At 34.6% G+C, this 17,491-nt stretch overlaps 1 protein-coding gene across 10 annotated transcripts in view; it reads left to right on the forward strand.

Annotated features, from left to right (window-relative positions):
* Positions 1–17,491, forward strand: part of PCDH15 (protocadherin related 15) — a 1,323,555-nt gene that overhangs the window by 1,153,853 nt on the left and 152,211 nt on the right. For all 10 annotated transcript variants that reach the window (XM_037741275.1, XM_037741277.1, XM_037741276.1 and 7 more), the window contains 2 exons: positions 13,565–13,705; positions 15,638–15,750. In XM_037741275.1, coding sequence (XP_037597203.1) covers positions 13,565–13,705; positions 15,638–15,750 — 254 coding nt within the window. The remainder of the gene's footprint in view (positions 1–13,564; positions 13,706–15,637; positions 15,751–17,491) is intronic.

Below are 17,491 nucleotides of genomic sequence, written 5' to 3' on the forward strand. Positions count from 1 at the left end.
GTCATATGGCTGCTATGTGTGTGTGTGTGTGTGTGTGTGTGTGTGTGTGTGTGTGTGTGTATATACACACACAAACTACATTATAGTCATTCCTTTATAATAATTCCTGATGTTAAATCATAGTCAGGACATTTTATGAATTATACTGTTACAAAATAAATCAGAGTAGTTGCCTCAAAGACTTTGGGAAAAAGAATTTTGGAAATCATGTCAGGCAGTAACAGTTTTGTGTACTTGGAAACAAATTAATGTTTGTTTTTAATTATAATAATGTTTAGTAATCTCTGATACAATGTGATTGCTATAATTATGAAGAAAACTATGTGTGCCTGAATAAGTAATTTATTGATAATTATGTGTTTAAGACAAATGACTAAATCAAGATATCCCCTGATATTAAGGAACTAATTATTTTGGTCCATTATATTCTCATTGAAATTCCCTAAGTTTTGAAGTTTGAAATATCCTTCATACAGGTATGCAATTACCTTCTGTAGTAATTAATTATATTCTCACCATAATTAAGTCAAAACATATTGTGTTTAACACACACTATAAGATTAGAAATCAAAAGTAGAAAATATACCAAATAATGAAGAAAATAATTAAAATCTTATTCTATTTTCTTGGTGTAAATTTACATTTATTCTGCTGTATTATTTCTACCTTACTATTGTGTCGGATTATATCACATTTTGATTTAAAAAAATCTGTGAGCATCATCAATGCAGGATTTGTCTGCCATGTATTAATCATATTAATAAAGATATGAATAAATATTCATACTAATAATTATTGAACTTTACACATTTCAAAATTAGTACATAAAAGGACATCACAAATCTGATATCATTAATTTCATATTTTGCAAACCACATATTTAAATAAATCATATACTATTGCAATCATATTTAGAAATATACCTGAATCATGAACAAAAAAAGTTGATTCCTTTATAATAGATGTCATAAATCATGTTCTTCCTGATTGCCATTAGGTTTGTTGAACATCTCTAGAGTAAAACAAAATTACTGAGTAAAGTTACTAGTGTTGGTATTTGTGTTTAACTCAGAAAATTATATTGTACAGCAGTTAATTTCTTTAAAACTTATATCCATATAGGAATAAGAAGATCTATTTGGCTGGATTATTATTTGGGCTTAATGGAGAATGACACACTTAGTTTATGTGAAGCACATAGATATTAGTTAATTTTTCCTCCCCTTTCTCCTTACTTCCAGAGTGATGGCAAAACACAACTTTGCCTCTAGTTTGGTACAGTGCTTACATCCTCATCAGCTGTAAACTTTAGCATATCAGTGTCCATCAGAATTACTCTTGAAGTAGATGACAGAATTATTCTTGAAGTAATTCTGATGTCATCTATGGCATTGTAATATTTGAGAAGAAAGTTTTCATGAAAATATGCTAATAGGGCCTGTAAAATCCCACGTTTTAAAAATGTACATATAATGTAGTTCTTACCAAAATTTAGTAAGAATTTTTGTTTTAAAGATAGCTTTTAATTTATGTCACTTCCTACTGATACATGTCTACATTTATCCCCTTGAGTTTAAGATGGAATGTTTATAATATTGACTAATAAAATTAATTTTAGTTTGTCTTTTTTTTTTTTTTTTTGAGTCAAAGTCTCGCTCTGTTGCCCAGGCTGGAGTGCAGTGGTGTGATCTCGGCTCACTGACAGCTCCACCCCTAGGGTTCTAGTGAATCTCCTACGTCAGCCTCATGAGTAGCTGGATTACAGACACCCACCACCATGCCTGGCTAATTTTTTTGTATTTGTATTAGAAATGGGGTTTTACCATGTTGGCCAGGCTGTTCTCAAACTCTTGGCCTCAGGTGATCCACCCACCTCAGCCTCCCAAAGTGCAGGGATTACAGGCTTGAGTCACTGTGCCCAGCCTAGTTTATCATTTTAATACTCAAATGATACAGTAAATTAGACTCTATATATAACACAATCAGTATACTCTCTATAAAGTACAATACAGTTGGTATATTTTGTGATGTGTAAGGGAGTCCACAGTGAGGTATAAAGTCTACTTGACTATAAATCCTAGATCTGTTCTCTGGTGGTAGCACCTCCATTTAATAGCACCACATGTTTCTTTTTCACAGTTTTAACCAGAACTGTTGGGAGATAATTGTGGTTTTCTGTGTATCTTTTGTCTCTCCCACCTGTCCAGTTGTGAAACCAATAAGTGAAAAAGCGTATCTGTGTTTCTCTTCCTTGCCCACCATCTTGAGAAATGTATATGAGAAACTGTCGATGAGAAACTGAACAGATATGTATGGGTTGTCAACTAAAAACTTGCCAACAATTTGGCCACATTCTTGGGTAAATAAATTCTTAGAGGGTGATATGGTTTTGCTGTGTCCCCACTCGATTCTCATCTTGAACTGTCGTTCCCATAATCTCCACATATTGTGGGAGGGACCTGGTGGGAGAAAATTGAATCTTGGGGTAGGTTACTTCCATGCCCTTTTCATGATAGTGAGTGAGTGCTCACAAATTTGAAGGTTTTATAAGGTTTTTTTTCCCTCACTTCACTCTGCACTTTTCTTTGCTGTTGACCTGTGAAGAAGAATGTCTTGCAAGTTTCTGCCATAATTGTAAGATTCCTGAGGGCTTCCCAGCCTTGTGGATCTATGAGTTACTTAAACCTATTTTCTTTATAAAGTATCCTGTATGTGGTATGTCCTCATAGCAGTGTGAGAATGGACTAACACAGTAAATTGATACCAGGTAAAGTGGCACTGCTGTAAAGACACCTGAAAACGTAGGCTTGACGGTGGAACTGGGTAACAGGCAGAGGCTGGAACAGTTTGGAGGGCTCAGAAAAAGACAGGAAGATTTGGAAAGTCTGAAACGTCATAAAGACTGTTGAATGGCTTTGAGCAAAATGCTAATAGTGATATGGACAATAAAGTACAGGCTGAGGTGATGGAGATGAGGAACGTGTTGGGAACTGGAATAAAGGTTACACTTGCCATGCAAAGAACTGGTGGCATTTTACCCCCACCCTAGATATCTATGGAATATTGAACTTGAGAAAGATGACTTAGGGTACCTGGTAGAAGAAATTTCTAAGTGGCAAAGTGTTCAAGAGGAAGTAGAGCACAAAAAGTTGAAAAATTTGCAGCCGGATGATGCAGTAGAAAAGAAACCCATTTTCTCCACAGAAATTCCAGTTGACAGCAGAAATTTGCGTAAGTCATGAGGAGCTAAATGCTACTCACCATGACAATGGGGAGAATGTCTGCAGGGTTTGTCAGAGACATTCACAGCAGCCCCTCCCTTCACAGGCCCAGAGACCTAAGAGGGAGAAATGGTTTCCTGGGCTGTGTCCAGGGATGCCCTGCTGTGTGCAGACTCAGGACTTGGTGCCCTGTGTCCAAGCCATTCCAGCCATGGCTAAAAGCGGCCAAGGAACAGCTCAGGCTATTGCTTCAGAGGGTGTAATTCCCAGTCTTTAGCAGCTTCCATGTGGTGTTGGTCCTACAGGTTTACAGAAGAAAAGGATTAGTTTTAGGAACTCCTGCCTAGATTTCAGAGGATATATGGACATGCCGGGATGACCAGGCAGAGTTGGTCTGCAGAGGCAGAGCCCTCATGGAGAACCTCTGCTAGGGCGGTGTGGAAGAGAAATGTGTGGTGGGAACCCCCACACAGAGTCCCCACTGGTTCACTGCCTGGTGGAGTTGTGAGAAGAAGGCCAGCGTCCTCTAGACCCAGAATGGTAGATCCACTAACAGCTTGCACTGTGTGCCTGGAAAAGCCACAGGCATTCAATCCCAGCCGTGAAGGTAGCCCGCTATACCCTGCAAAGCCATAAGGATGATGCTGTCCAAGGCCATGGCAGCCCACCTCTAGCATCAGCAGACCTGGATATGATGTGGAGTCAAAGAAGATCATTTGGAAACTTGTAGATGTTATGCTTATTCATTCATTACAAAATCCACAAAGTTCTGACATCTATTTTTTAAAGAAATAACAACAGAATGTATTTGATATAGTTAAGAAGGTAACATATAAGGACAGAGGCTGGGAGGCAGGGAAGAGATAGTACTTTATATTCAGCTAGCCCAGAAGAAATAAATGAATAATTTTCTTGCATAGATGGACTCATTTCTGTAATACTGTATTCAGGAATGTTTTTAATAGTATATTATTCTCCTCATTTACTTTTGGGGAGTTATGTTTTCATAAGTGATTATCATCACTTTTTTGAAGCATCTTCCCAAAATACAAACTATCGAGTTATATGCCTTTCCTTTCAGCTCTCAAAACATATACTCATGGCTTCTGCAAACAGAAACATAGATCCAAGGGGGCATTACACACTAGTTGTCATTTGATCATCATATTTGTAGAAATGATGCCCCCTGGAGTTGTATATCTTGGCAGCTCATGATACACATACAGATAAATGTTACAGAAATGCCTGGGGTTTGGTCTGGGATCAAGCTTGTCTAACCTGTGGCCCATGGGCCACATGGAGCCCAGGAGATGTTTCAGTGCAGCCCAACACACATATGTAAACTTTCTTAAAACATTGTGAGATTCATTTGTGATTTTTTAAAGCTTGTCAGCTATCATTAGTGTTAGTGTATTATATGTGTGGCACAAGACAATTCTTCCAATGTGGCCCAAGGAAGCTAAAAGACTGGACACCCTTGGTCTATGTCCTGCAGCTCACTGCACAGAAAACGAGTCACTGAGACAAAAAGCATTGCCAGGGCAGAAGGCTTTAATCAGGTGCTGCAGCCCAGGAGATGGGAGGTTAGTGTCCAATCCATCTCCCTGACTGACTGAAATCAATTTTATATTGCAGAGAAGAAATGTAACTACATGCAAGAAAACAGGAATTAGGCAGAGATAAAGAAGATGGGTTGGTCAACAGGAAGCAGGTGGTCAGTTAGGCAGTCATGAAAGTGAGGGGTCTTGTACTTCATTGTCCAGATGCAGTGCTCTAGTAAGTTTCAGTTCCTTGATACTATCTGGGAGCCCTGGTTTCTTTAGAAAAGAAATAAAACAAATGTAACCCTTTCCAGTTGTAAGACTGGGAAGGTTTATTTCTATGTTTATTTAAAGGAAACCATAAATATCAGCTCTGTGGGACAATTGAAATCAGTTACAGGGGACAACTGGGCTGGGTTTCATAAGCATTAATCATGTTGTATTTTGAGTATTCCTTTACAAATTATTATTGATCTCTTAAGTAATGGAAAGCCAGAAAAAAAAATCTACTCAAATGGAACTCATAGGTGAGGGACAGAGACAGGCTGCCAAACCATAAACAAGTAAATATGTAACATAAATTTACATAGGAATATGTACTATAAAGACAATAGTGATAGACTCAGAGTGATTTATGGATGGGTATATGCAGAGAAGATGGTGTCATTTGAGAACAGAATGTTAAAAGAGGCTAGAGATGCAAAAGTCTTACAGGCAAAGAAAAAAGCAAGTGAAAAAGCCTTGAGGTAGGAAGGAGGTTGGTGTTCGATAAGGTCAGTGTGGATGAATTATTGCTAAAGGACGTTTGAAAGAAGGGGATTTGAGATGAACTCCATCTCCCTGGGAGCTTTTTCATTTTTTGTACTCTCACAACTCAGTATTTCTATTCAGTGAATGTGTTAAATGAATGGATGAATGAACCCCACATTACCTAGAATTAATCATGGTCCTATAAAACATATGAGCAAAGCAACAAAAACAAAGCTGAAGGCATCACACTACCCTACATCAAACTGTATTATTGATACAAGGCTACAGTAACCAAAACAACATGGTACTGATAGAAAAACGCATAGACCAGTTGAACAGAATAGAGTTCTCAGAAGTAAAGTAACATACCTACAACCATCTGACATGCGACAAAACTTATAAAAACAAACTATGGGAAAAAAACCTCCCTATTCAAAGAATGGTGCTGGTATAACTAGCTAGCCATATTCAAAAAAATGTAACTAGGCCCTTCCTTCAGCCACATACAAAAATTTCTTTGATATGAATCGAATGTAAGACATAAAGCTATAAAAATCCTAGAAGGAAACCTAAGAAATATCTTTCTAGACATTGCCCTTGGTACATAAGTTATGACTCGGTCACCAAAAGCAATTTCAACAAAAACAGAAATTGATGAGTGGGAACTACTTAAAAGAGACTATCAACAGAGTAAATAGACAATCTGTAGAATACGAGGAAGTGTTTATAAACTATGCACCTGACAAAGGTCTAATATCCAGCATCTATAAAGAACTTAATTCAACAAGCAAAAACCGAACACCCCATTAAAAATGACAGGACATGAACAGGCACTTCTCAAATGGAAACCTACAAGCAACTAACAAACCTATGAAAAAATGCTCATCACTAATCATCAGAGAAATGCAAATCAAAACCACAGTGAAATAACATCTCACACCAGTCAGAGTAGTGATTATTTAAAAAATCAAAAAAAATAACAGAGGCTGTTGAGGTTATGGAGGGGGAAAAGAAACACTTATCTATTGATGGTGAGAATGTAAATTAGTTCAGCCACTGTGGAAAGAAGTTTTGAGATTTCTCAACTAAAAATGGAATTACCATTTGACTCAGCAATCTCATTACTGGATATGTAACCAAAGCAAAAAAAAAAATTGTTCTGCCAAAAAGACACATGGACTTACATGTTCATCACAGCACTTTTCACAATAGCTAAGACACAGAATCAACCTGGGTGTCCATCAGTGGCAGACTGGATAAAGAAAATGTGGTACCTATGCACCATGGAGTATTATACAAACATAAAAAAGAATGAAAGCATGTCCTTTGCAGCAAAATTGATGCATCTGGAAACAATTACACTAAGTGAATTAATGCAGGAACAGAAAAACAAATGCTGAATGTTCTCACTTATAAGTGGGAGCTAAACATTGGGTACACATGGACATAAAGATGGGAAAAATAGATATTGGAGACTCTTAGAGGAGGGTGGGAAGGAGGGGAACAAGGGCTAAAAAAAAACGCGTATTGAGTACTAGGCTCACTACCTGGATGATAGGATCAATTATACCTCAAACCTCAGCATTATGAAACATACCATGTAACAGACTTGTACATGTACCCCAGAACTAAAATATAAGTTGAAATTCAAAGAAATAAAGTGCGAAAAAGGGAAGAGGTGCCGGTGGTCTCCATCACTTGAAAGTTGTGGAGATGTAAAGGAATCAGCAAAATAGAAGAATAAAGAGTGGTTACTAAGGCAGCCAGTAGTGTGGAATATGATATTCTGTAACCCATATATGTTCCAGGAAAAATAGAGTGATTAACTATCAATGCTTTAGACAGTATTCAGATAAACAATAACTGAAAAAATGCTATATTTCACAAATAAATAGAAATAAAATGTACGAGCATGATGACAATAAAGAGTAATTTATAAAATTTTAATTGCTAATATTTTAGACAATTTTTAAATTTCTCTCTTACAAATACATCATACAGAAATACATATATTATTATTTAGTTGTATGATACTGATCTTTACAGTTAAATATGTTTTATCTAATAGAACATAAAACTCTCTTTAAAATTTTTATCTGAATGCTGTGGTTTATTGGTAGTAGTGTGTAAATACAGGGAAAAACTAATGACCTCAGATTTTTCTGGCCCTAAATAGAAAAAAATATATTTGGTTGATGAGAGCATGGAACCAAAGAAGTAATTTTCTGGTCATTTATACACCACACCACAGCCTTATTTCAGTAAGAACTTGAGGAAAACAATTCTGTTTACTGCTTTTAGTGTTTGTATCAAAGTGATTTTATCACAATTTCAAAATGATATAGAAAAGTAATCTATTGCCATAGTAACACAATTTTAAATATGGACTTCTTTGTAAAAAGACAGCTTTTATCATTATTCATTGTACAAAAAAATTCCTTGATATATATATATAACTATAGTGATATACAGTATAATATACATACTATATTATGAAGTAGAAATTTATATTTAAATATTTTCATCTTGATATTAAATGTTTTCTATAGTTTAAAAAATAAAAATGATTATTTGAAGTATTTAATTAGAAGCAATACTAACTTTTTGGGAATATATAAGAGTAAAGAGAGATTCCTCTATTCCTAGTACAATTTAAAATAAAAACAAATATTTGGTAATTTAATATTTGTGTAGGCCAGGTGCAGTGTTTTCCACTTGTAATCCTAGTAATTTAGCAGGCCAAATTGAGAGGAACACTTGAGGCCAGGATTTCTATACCAACCTGGGCACCATAAAGAATCCCCAGTCTCTACAAAAAAATTAAAAATAATTAACTCAGCATGATGGCCTGTACCTGTAGTTATAGCTTTGTGTCAATCCATTCTCATGTGGCTATAAAGAACTGCCCAAGATTGGATAATTTATAAAGGAAAGAGGTTTAATTGACTCACATTTCCAAAAGGCTGGGGAGGCCTCAGGAAACTTACAATCATAGTGGAAGGGAAGCAAACATGTCCTTCTTCACATGGCACCAGCAAGGAGAAGTGTCAGCAAAATAGGGGGGAATCTCCTTGTAAAACCATCAGATTTCATGCGAACTCACTATCGCAAAAATAGCATGAGGGTAACTGCCCCCATGTTTAAATTACCTCCCATGAGGTCCCTCACACAACACATGGGGGTTATGGGAACTACACTTCAAGATGAAGTTTGGGAGAGGACAAAGCCAAACCATATTAGGCTACTTGGGAGGCTGAGGCAGAAAGATTGCTTGAGCCTAGGAGTTAAAGGCTGCAGTGAGCTACAATCCTGCTACTGTGTATCAGCTTGGGTGAAAGCACAAGACCCTGTCTTTAAAATATATATATATATATATATATATATATATATATATGAATAACAATTTAAATATGCATGTGTCACATATGGCATAATTATTAAAATATATAATCCATAAACTCATTTATTATTTTAGTTTTTAAAATATAACTAATAAGAGTGAGTTTTATACATTAGAATACTTCAATCGTATCTATTATATCTTAGTGAAATCAAGTATTAAAGGATATTTAAGAGATATTAATTATAAGTAATTTTAAGTGATCAAGTTTATAACTTAAATTAGAGTACCTGAAATTCTGGATTTCAAGATGACAGTTGTTTCCAAGATTAAAGCACAGCTATTGTTATGATTTCCTGAAACAATGAATTTGACTTAATTCATGTTGTAAATTTCCCAGAGACAACGTTAGGAATTAGAGCTGTTTCCCAAAGCTAATTACCTTTACCTATTATATAGCTTAATTATACAACTATTTTAAGAACACTTTGGAAAGAAGTAAAGGAAGGAAAGGAGGGAAGAAGGGAAAGGAAAAAGAAGTGAACCAGGGAAGGAAGATAGGGAAGCAGAAAAAAACTTTTGAATATGTTCAAAGGAAAGTCTGTATCATTTTAGTTATTCGGAATAGTGTCATAATATGTGATATAAAATTTGGTGCTTTGATAACTAGGGTGATAAAAGAATTAAAATATTTCTTGCAGGCTGTGTTCTATCAGGACCACTTTCATGATAGTGTGATAATCTATAGAATAATTGCAGTCTTAGAATAAAAATTTCATTGATATAGCACTATGTAACATGTATGTTCATATTTATATATGCACAGTCTTATCTGTAAAAATCATCTAGGAAGTTCTAGAATTTTCTGAATAGCAAACTATTTTAGGCATCAGAAGGGTAACATTCCATAACACCAGAATGTTGTTTTTTCATTTTATCTATTACAGGCATAAACCCATATGGATCACAAATGCATTGGCTTTATTAAAAAGAACATTCTAAGTATAATTAACATATTTTATATTTATTTGAGAGCCAGTCTGTGATTGTCATATGTAATTTTAGTTACTGTACTACAGACTGAATGGGTAGTCATGCTAGCAAAAACTCTAAAAATTTGTTTTTGAAACAGTTGACACCATAATTGTGCTCTTTCATCATTGACCTATTCTAGAAGTGATTTGGATTGTGTGCTGCATAACCTCTTAGAAAGTGTTCTAAAGCCATATTTACTAGGGCATCAAATTCTAAGGCATCTTTGCCAAGTAACTTTGCTCAATTGTATTGCCATCTTATTTTCCTCTTAAAGGACTGCTGCCTTTAAGATATCATTGATAAATATTAAGTTGGTTTGATGTTAAAAGACATCTATTTTAGTGTGAGCTAAGTTTGTTCAAATAATAACCTTGCCATTTTCCTGCTAAGGAAATTTCAGAAAATAATTCTTAAAGCCTAGATTTTATTATTTTTAAAATGTAGGTAATATTGATACCAACTTCTGAACTTCTTGTAAGTATGAAAATGCATGTAATGCTCACAGACTGATACATAGTAAACATTCAAATTGATAGCTAACAATTCTTGTTATTATCATTATTATTAAAATGGAAGCAAAGTTGTTGACATTGCATAACACTGTTCCCCAGTTCCTACTATGTGCCCTGCTAAACCCCCACTCTTTCCCAAGCAAATCATAATCAAGGTTAGCTATTGTATATGATTATAATAAATTTGATTCTGTCCAAATATCCAAAATTTTCTTTAAGTATGCCTTTGTTTCTGTACTTCTTCAGTGGCTGAACTGACCATCTATCACTAGATGAAATCAGTGGTTTATGTATTAACAGTATTCCAGAACTGATAGTTCCCTAACATGCTTTCAAGGTTTATCCAATGTTCTATATTTCCCAAACTTTGAAATATATGAATACTTTAAATATCAGTTGAAGTGTCTGGGTACCCTCGACGTGTGGTATCCATTTACTTATTTATGCATTCAGTCAAATACTCCTTGAGTGTATATGGGTCAGATACCATTCAAGGTATTTAGCTAGAGAGCTTACCCAAATGAAGCTTGTATGCTTATGTGGGAGACAAACAGTAAACAAGAAAATACAAAAAATATAGGCTATAATTTCAGACAGGGTTGCCGAAGAAATAAAATTTAGAGGGAGTACTAGAGAATGCCTGGAGAACAGGAAGGTAAATTTCTTAGCCAAAAATCTGAGAGATGAGTGTAGCAGACATAAGGCAAAGCCAAGGAGGCAGGAACAAGGAAAATGTGTGAAAGAGGAATGAGCAAGGTGAAATCAGATGAGTAGGTAAAAATGAGATTTTTTAGGATCATATTGCCCCTAGCACCAACTTTGTATTTATTTTTTGTGTATGTGATGCAGAATTGTTGGAGGGGTTTAAGCAGGAGTCATTTGATAATTTTAATGGAATGGAAGCAGAAAGTCAATTAAGAGTCCACTACAGAAAATACAGACGATATGAGAAGACATTAGGGCATATATTCATTGAGGTATTGGCAGGATTTCATGATGGTTTGTCTATGGGGCTTAAGAGAAAGGATCAGTGATTACCTCTAGGCTTTCAGATAGGCACCTATGTAAAAGGTAGAGCCGCCGAGGCGGGTGGATCATGAGGTCAAGAGCTCGAGACCATCCTGGTCAACATGGTGAGACCCCGTCTCTACTAAAAATACAAAAATTAGCTGGGCATGGTGGCGCATGCCTGTAATCCCAGCTACTCAGGGGGCTGAGGCAGGAGAATTGCCTGAACCCAGGAGGCGGAGGTTGCGGTGAGCCGAGATCGCGCCATTGCACTCCAGACTGGGTAACAAGAGCGAAACTCCGTCTCAAAAAAAAAAAAAAAAAAAGAAAAAGAAAAGGTAGAGCCATTACCTATAGTGGAAGAGCTATCCATTTGGGAGATGAAATCATTACTCTGGTTTTGAATGACATGTCTAGTGGACAATTGTATCTACTAGTTTGGACTTAAAAGGCTCAGAGTTCAGCCAGATATTAAAATTTAGTATTTATGAACAAACAGAAATTATTTAAAACCATCATGCTGGGAGAGGTTCCAGGGTTCGAGAGTGGAAATAGAAAATATAGAAGTTCTTGTAGCGGAGCCTTGGAAAACTCCAACATTTAGTAGCCAGAAAGAATGTAAACAAGCAAAGAATCTGAGACAGAGTAGCCAGATGGGAAGAAGCAAAGGCAGAAGAGTGGAAAAAGTTAAATAAAGACTGTGTTCAAGAAGATGGTCATCAGTGATGATATGTAGTACATAAAAGGACTGGACTTACCGAAAAGAGGGAATTATACAAGTCCTGAAGACTCATGTGTTTATCTCGTAGCCCAACTGTAATTCAGGAACCAACATGAGAAACAAATTATTTTCAAGGACAGTCATGTAGAAAATAACAATATAAAAAACAATGTTCTCAGGACTGTTCTTACACCAAAGTGTCAAGTCCAGCCAAATCAACACCTGTGGGGGTAATGTTCTTACTTCTTCTGCATCAGAATAATTCCAAATACACGTGTTTCTTTCTCTAAAGAAGTTAATGTTGTAATGTAGTGCTTAGGTTTAAAGTCAAACCCTACCACATACTAGTTCTGTGCTTGAGATATTTTTTATCTTCCAGGACTTGAGAGATTTACAAGGCCTACACACTGCAAATGTTATAGTGCTCACCTCAGTGTCACCCTATATACTTCCAAATGAAACCAATCTAAAACCTAGCATAAGTGAGGACAGCCAGCACAATTTTGACTGTTCCTTTATAATCACTTTGATTCTTCTAAAAACTTACCAAATTTTAAATTTTTTCTTTAAAAGTGAAATATTTCATTTGGTGTTCCAACTCATCTTGCCCCATCTCTGAAATATTTCAGCATTCTTTAACTTACTGTAAGCCACAAGTTCATTATCGATAAAATGGGTAATAGAGTACACATACATTATTTTTAATATGGTTCTGACATGTAGTAAGCATTTAGCAAATGTTAGCTATCATTAATTTACCATTATTACTATCGTCTTCATTATTAATGGCATCTTAAAGGATTGAGCATTAATTTAATAATGTATGTAAATACCTAGCATGGTAATCAACACAGTGTAAATGGTAAATAACTTTTTTTTTTAAGCTTTCGTGCCCGTTCCTGCACTTCACCACAGTCCCCTCAAATTAGCCAAGCATGGTGGCACGCATACCTGTAGTCCCAGCTGTTTGGGAGGCTAAAGTGGGATAAGAACACTTGAACCCAGAAGTTTTGAGGTTACAGCAAACTACGGTCATGCCACTGTATTCCAATGTGGGCAACAAAGCAAGACCCTTTCCTGAATTAAAAAAAAAATGAGATTTTTTATCTGAATTTTTTAAAAAAGTGTTTTGAGAGGCAGGTGTAATTCACATAATTAAAGGAAACTGGTAGAGAAGATGCCCAAAGCAACCATTAATTTTTCTCTCATATAAATTCCTTAAAAATAACCTGTAGCAGACAGACTTCATTGATTCAGATTGAGTTATCATGAAGAAATAATAATCTGGCTACATTTCAACCCTGAAAGAATGAAATTATGGAAATATGATTTTTCACTTCTAAAAGACCATGAAATTTAAAGATCTATTTAATATTATCATTACACTTTGTTTTAACTTGGTGACAGCAAATTAATAATGATTCATTTTCTCTTAGGGATTACCTGCAAGTCGTGTGAGGTATAGAGTAGATGATGTTCAGTTTCCTTATCCTGCCAGTATTTTTGATGTGGAAGAAGATTCTGGAAGAGTAATAACACGAGTCAATCTTAATGAAGAACCTACAACAATCTTTAAGGTCAGTGTGTCTTTTCATTATGTAGTCTATTTGATGTTTAATTTTGATAGAGAATTTGGCTTAACATATGACAGCACTTTTTTTTTTCAATTTTTCTCCTTTTTAATTTTTTTATTACAAAACTTTTTTTTCTCTTAGAAACATACAAAATAGTAAAAAGAAAACCACTTGTTATCTCGCATCTTGGAGACACCTAGAATTTTCAGTTTTGATCTCCATCCTTATGATGACATTTCATATAATCACAAACATGTAAATATGTTTTAAAATAACGTAGTCTTATTATTCATACTACTTTTAAAATTCAATAATATATTGTCTATGCCAATAAGTACATTAATGCTATTATTTTAGTGGTTTCATGATATTTTACTATAGGAGTATAACATAATGTTTTTCTTTTTAATATAATACTGAGTTGCTTTATAATTAGACTGTTTCCATTTTTTGTTACAATAAATGCTATCCTGCAACTACTTGTATGAATATCATTTTCCCTTACTGATATTTTTCTTAAGATATGTACTCTTGATCTATTATAATACCCCTTCCTATGTATTCTTCATCTTTCCTATGAGTATCCATTTTCCTAATAACCACTGAACACTGGATGTTGTTATATTAATCTTTGCATATATCTAGGAAAATATTATAGCTATTTGATTTTTTGTCAAATTTTACTTTTTCTTCAAATACTAATAAAATAGAACTTATTCCCTCTTTTGTTTTTTACATATTTAAAAATGTGGTTGACAAATAATGCTTGTTTCTACATGTCAGGAAAATACTAAAAACATTTTGCATTACTGTAAGTAGACTATTTCATTAAGTGTTGGAACATTGCCATCTTTAATAGTTACTTAGAATAATTTTTGTCACTGTGAATAAAGCCTTTGACTCTACAGTAGGAAAATCGCTTTATCAGTTAACCACATAAGTATCAGCGAGCAATATGTTTCTCATGATTTTACCACTGTTTGGAATAGCTGACCTGTTTGTAAATTAGCATTAACACAAAGGTCAGTTGTTCCTCTCAGGATGATCCTTGATTACAGTCTTCTGTGATCTAGGTTGAATTAGTTTATATTGTTAACCTGCAGCTTCCAAAATAATTTATATTCCAGAGTAGCATACAGTTTTGAAAGTATTTAACATGTCTTAAAGTAAACATAGAATTACTCTGATGTAATATAGGCTATTAAATAAAATCATCAATTATAAATCCTGTTGCAGTAATAAATAATATCAGACATCACAACATGAAAGCTTTTTCTAGTTTTCATCATTTGCACAATTTCTGCTATACAAGTTTTCATCATTTGAATGATTTCTGCTATACCAAAATGAACTTAGTCTTATAATTTGTTTTTAGAGATAGTATACCAAAGAATGTTAAACTATAAAGGTTTCTAATTTTATCCTCTAGAGTGAAATATTTCTGCCCTATAATCTCAGAAACAATTAATTCCCTAGAAAAATTAATTTTTTTGAGAAAGCTAATTAGCTCTATGCTTTTTATGTGATTGAATTTAACACTTTTTAAATAAGTATACTGGTGCTATAAAATCATGTGTATTTACTGCGGGCCCCAGTGGAATTGCAGAAATGAGTTTTCAATGGGAGAGATAATAGTATAATATACTTGTATTAATGGTCCTTTTCTTTTTTAATCATACAGTTACTTACTTTTTTGAGCATTATCATCTGTCTAGTAAAAATAATAACATTTACCTGGCTGGATTATTGTAAAGATTAAGTGAGGACGTAGTATATTCTAGCATATGTCTGCCACTTGGTAGGCAGTGAGGAAATAATCTTTGCTCCCCCTCCTATGACCAGGAAATACATTAGTTAAAAACATACATATAAAACTTGTGCTGTTATGTCGTTCTCATTTATAATAGTTAACTTGAATTTTTACTGCTTTTTAAGTTGGTGGTGGTTGCTTTTGATGATGGGGAGCCTATGATGTCCAGCAGCGCCACAGTGAAGATTCTTGTCTTACATCCTGGTGAGATCCCACGCTTCACACAGGAGGAATATAGGTATTGATTTCTGTCCAATTTTGAAATACATAAAATGTGTAGGGCATTTTTGAGAGGAGTCTATCAAAATTGATATAATATGAATTTATGAGTAGAATTCCCATTTTAGTTTAAACATTTGTAAATTAACATAATATATATTTTAAAGTTGTAAATAGTTAATAAGACAATTTCATATAAAATGTTTTAGTAATGGTTTTATGAGTAACGGATAGTTTAAAAATAATTAATACAAACTTAGAAAAATACTGTTTTGTATTTTGGGGTTTCAATTCTGATTAATAATCTGAATGGTGAGAAGTAGACTTTTAGTTTCTCATTATTGCCAGGTAGAACATGTCATTCAATTTCCAAGTTTGGCATGCAATGATATATACTATATGCATATACACCAATATTATATTACATATTATAGTTTATGGTTAATGTATATACCATGTTAGTCACCAGAGGCAGCCATAACAAAATGCCATAAACTGGGTAGCCTAAACAACAGAAAAGTTATTTTCATATTGTTCTGGTAGCTGACAATCCAAGTTTAAGACCGGGGTGGCTGCAGGATCAGGTTCAGGCTCTCTTGCAGTCTCACGGCCTTTTTACCGTGTCTTTATCTGGTATAGAGAGAAAGCAAGCTCTCTGGTGTCTCTGGAAACAAATAACTACATGAAAAATGTAATACGCTGTGAAAACACAGTGGTGGAAATAAGATCACAGTATTGCGGAAGCAGACTGAAGAGACAGACACTTAAGTACGTTGGAACATGATTAACATGGTTTTAAGCTGTATCTTGAAGGAAATGTAGAGTTTAGTCAATCCAAAAAGATACAGACAGATGCTGCACACCGAATCATTGGCACATGCAGAAATATAAAGGGGTATGGGAGCCTACATTAATTTCCAGAATACTTTAGTAGTTTTGTCTATACAAAGAAAAATTGAAAGTTGGAATATGATAATAATTGAGGCTAATGAATAATGAATATTTCAGATAATGGAGAACTTCATCATGTTCTAGGGTGATTTTAGTGTTTTATAATTTCTTAAAATACTTTTAATCTAGAAAGGAGCTAAGGTACTGAGGGATAAGGTAGGTGAGGGACACATCTACACTTAACACACGGAACCAAGCAGTTTTACCCTTTCATACAAAGCTGCTTTTAGATGAATCTACACAAAATTAAATTATGTAATATAATTACCAGAAAATCCTCCATAGCATGTGTGTAAATCATTGAGATGTAAACCATATGTAGAACAAATAATAATTCTTGTTTAATCTATTTTAAAAGGTTATTCTTGCCCAAATGTATATTATCATCTATTCATTTCCTTTTTTCTCACATAGTAACATGTGCTTCTAATCCTTTGGAATGGATTCTAGTTCTTTGCTATGGGATACAGAAATCCCTCCTTATCCACAGTATCATTTATCACAGTTTGTTGTCTGAGGTCACCTGTAGTCAGAAAATATTAAGTGGAAAATTCCCAGAAATAATTCATATTTTAAGTTGTTTGCCATTCTGAGTAGACTGATGAAATCTTAGGCTGTCCTTACCAGCCTGCCCTGAAGCTGAATCATTCCTTTGTCCATTGTATCTAGGCTGCACATCAGTCACTTAGTAACGTCTGGGTTATCAGATTGAAGAAAAAAAAAAAAAGCAAATGTAGGCTTTGGTGTCATGTGAAGTTTCAGGCATCTACTGGGGGTCTTAGAGTATATCCTCCATATACAAAGGAGGA

Source organism: Cebus imitator, unplaced genomic scaffold, assembly GCF_001604975.1.
Source record: "Cebus imitator isolate Cc_AM_T3 unplaced genomic scaffold, Cebus_imitator-1.0 Scaffold97, whole genome shotgun sequence".
NCBI classification, from domain to species: Eukaryota; Metazoa; Chordata; class Mammalia; order Primates; family Cebidae; genus Cebus; species Cebus imitator.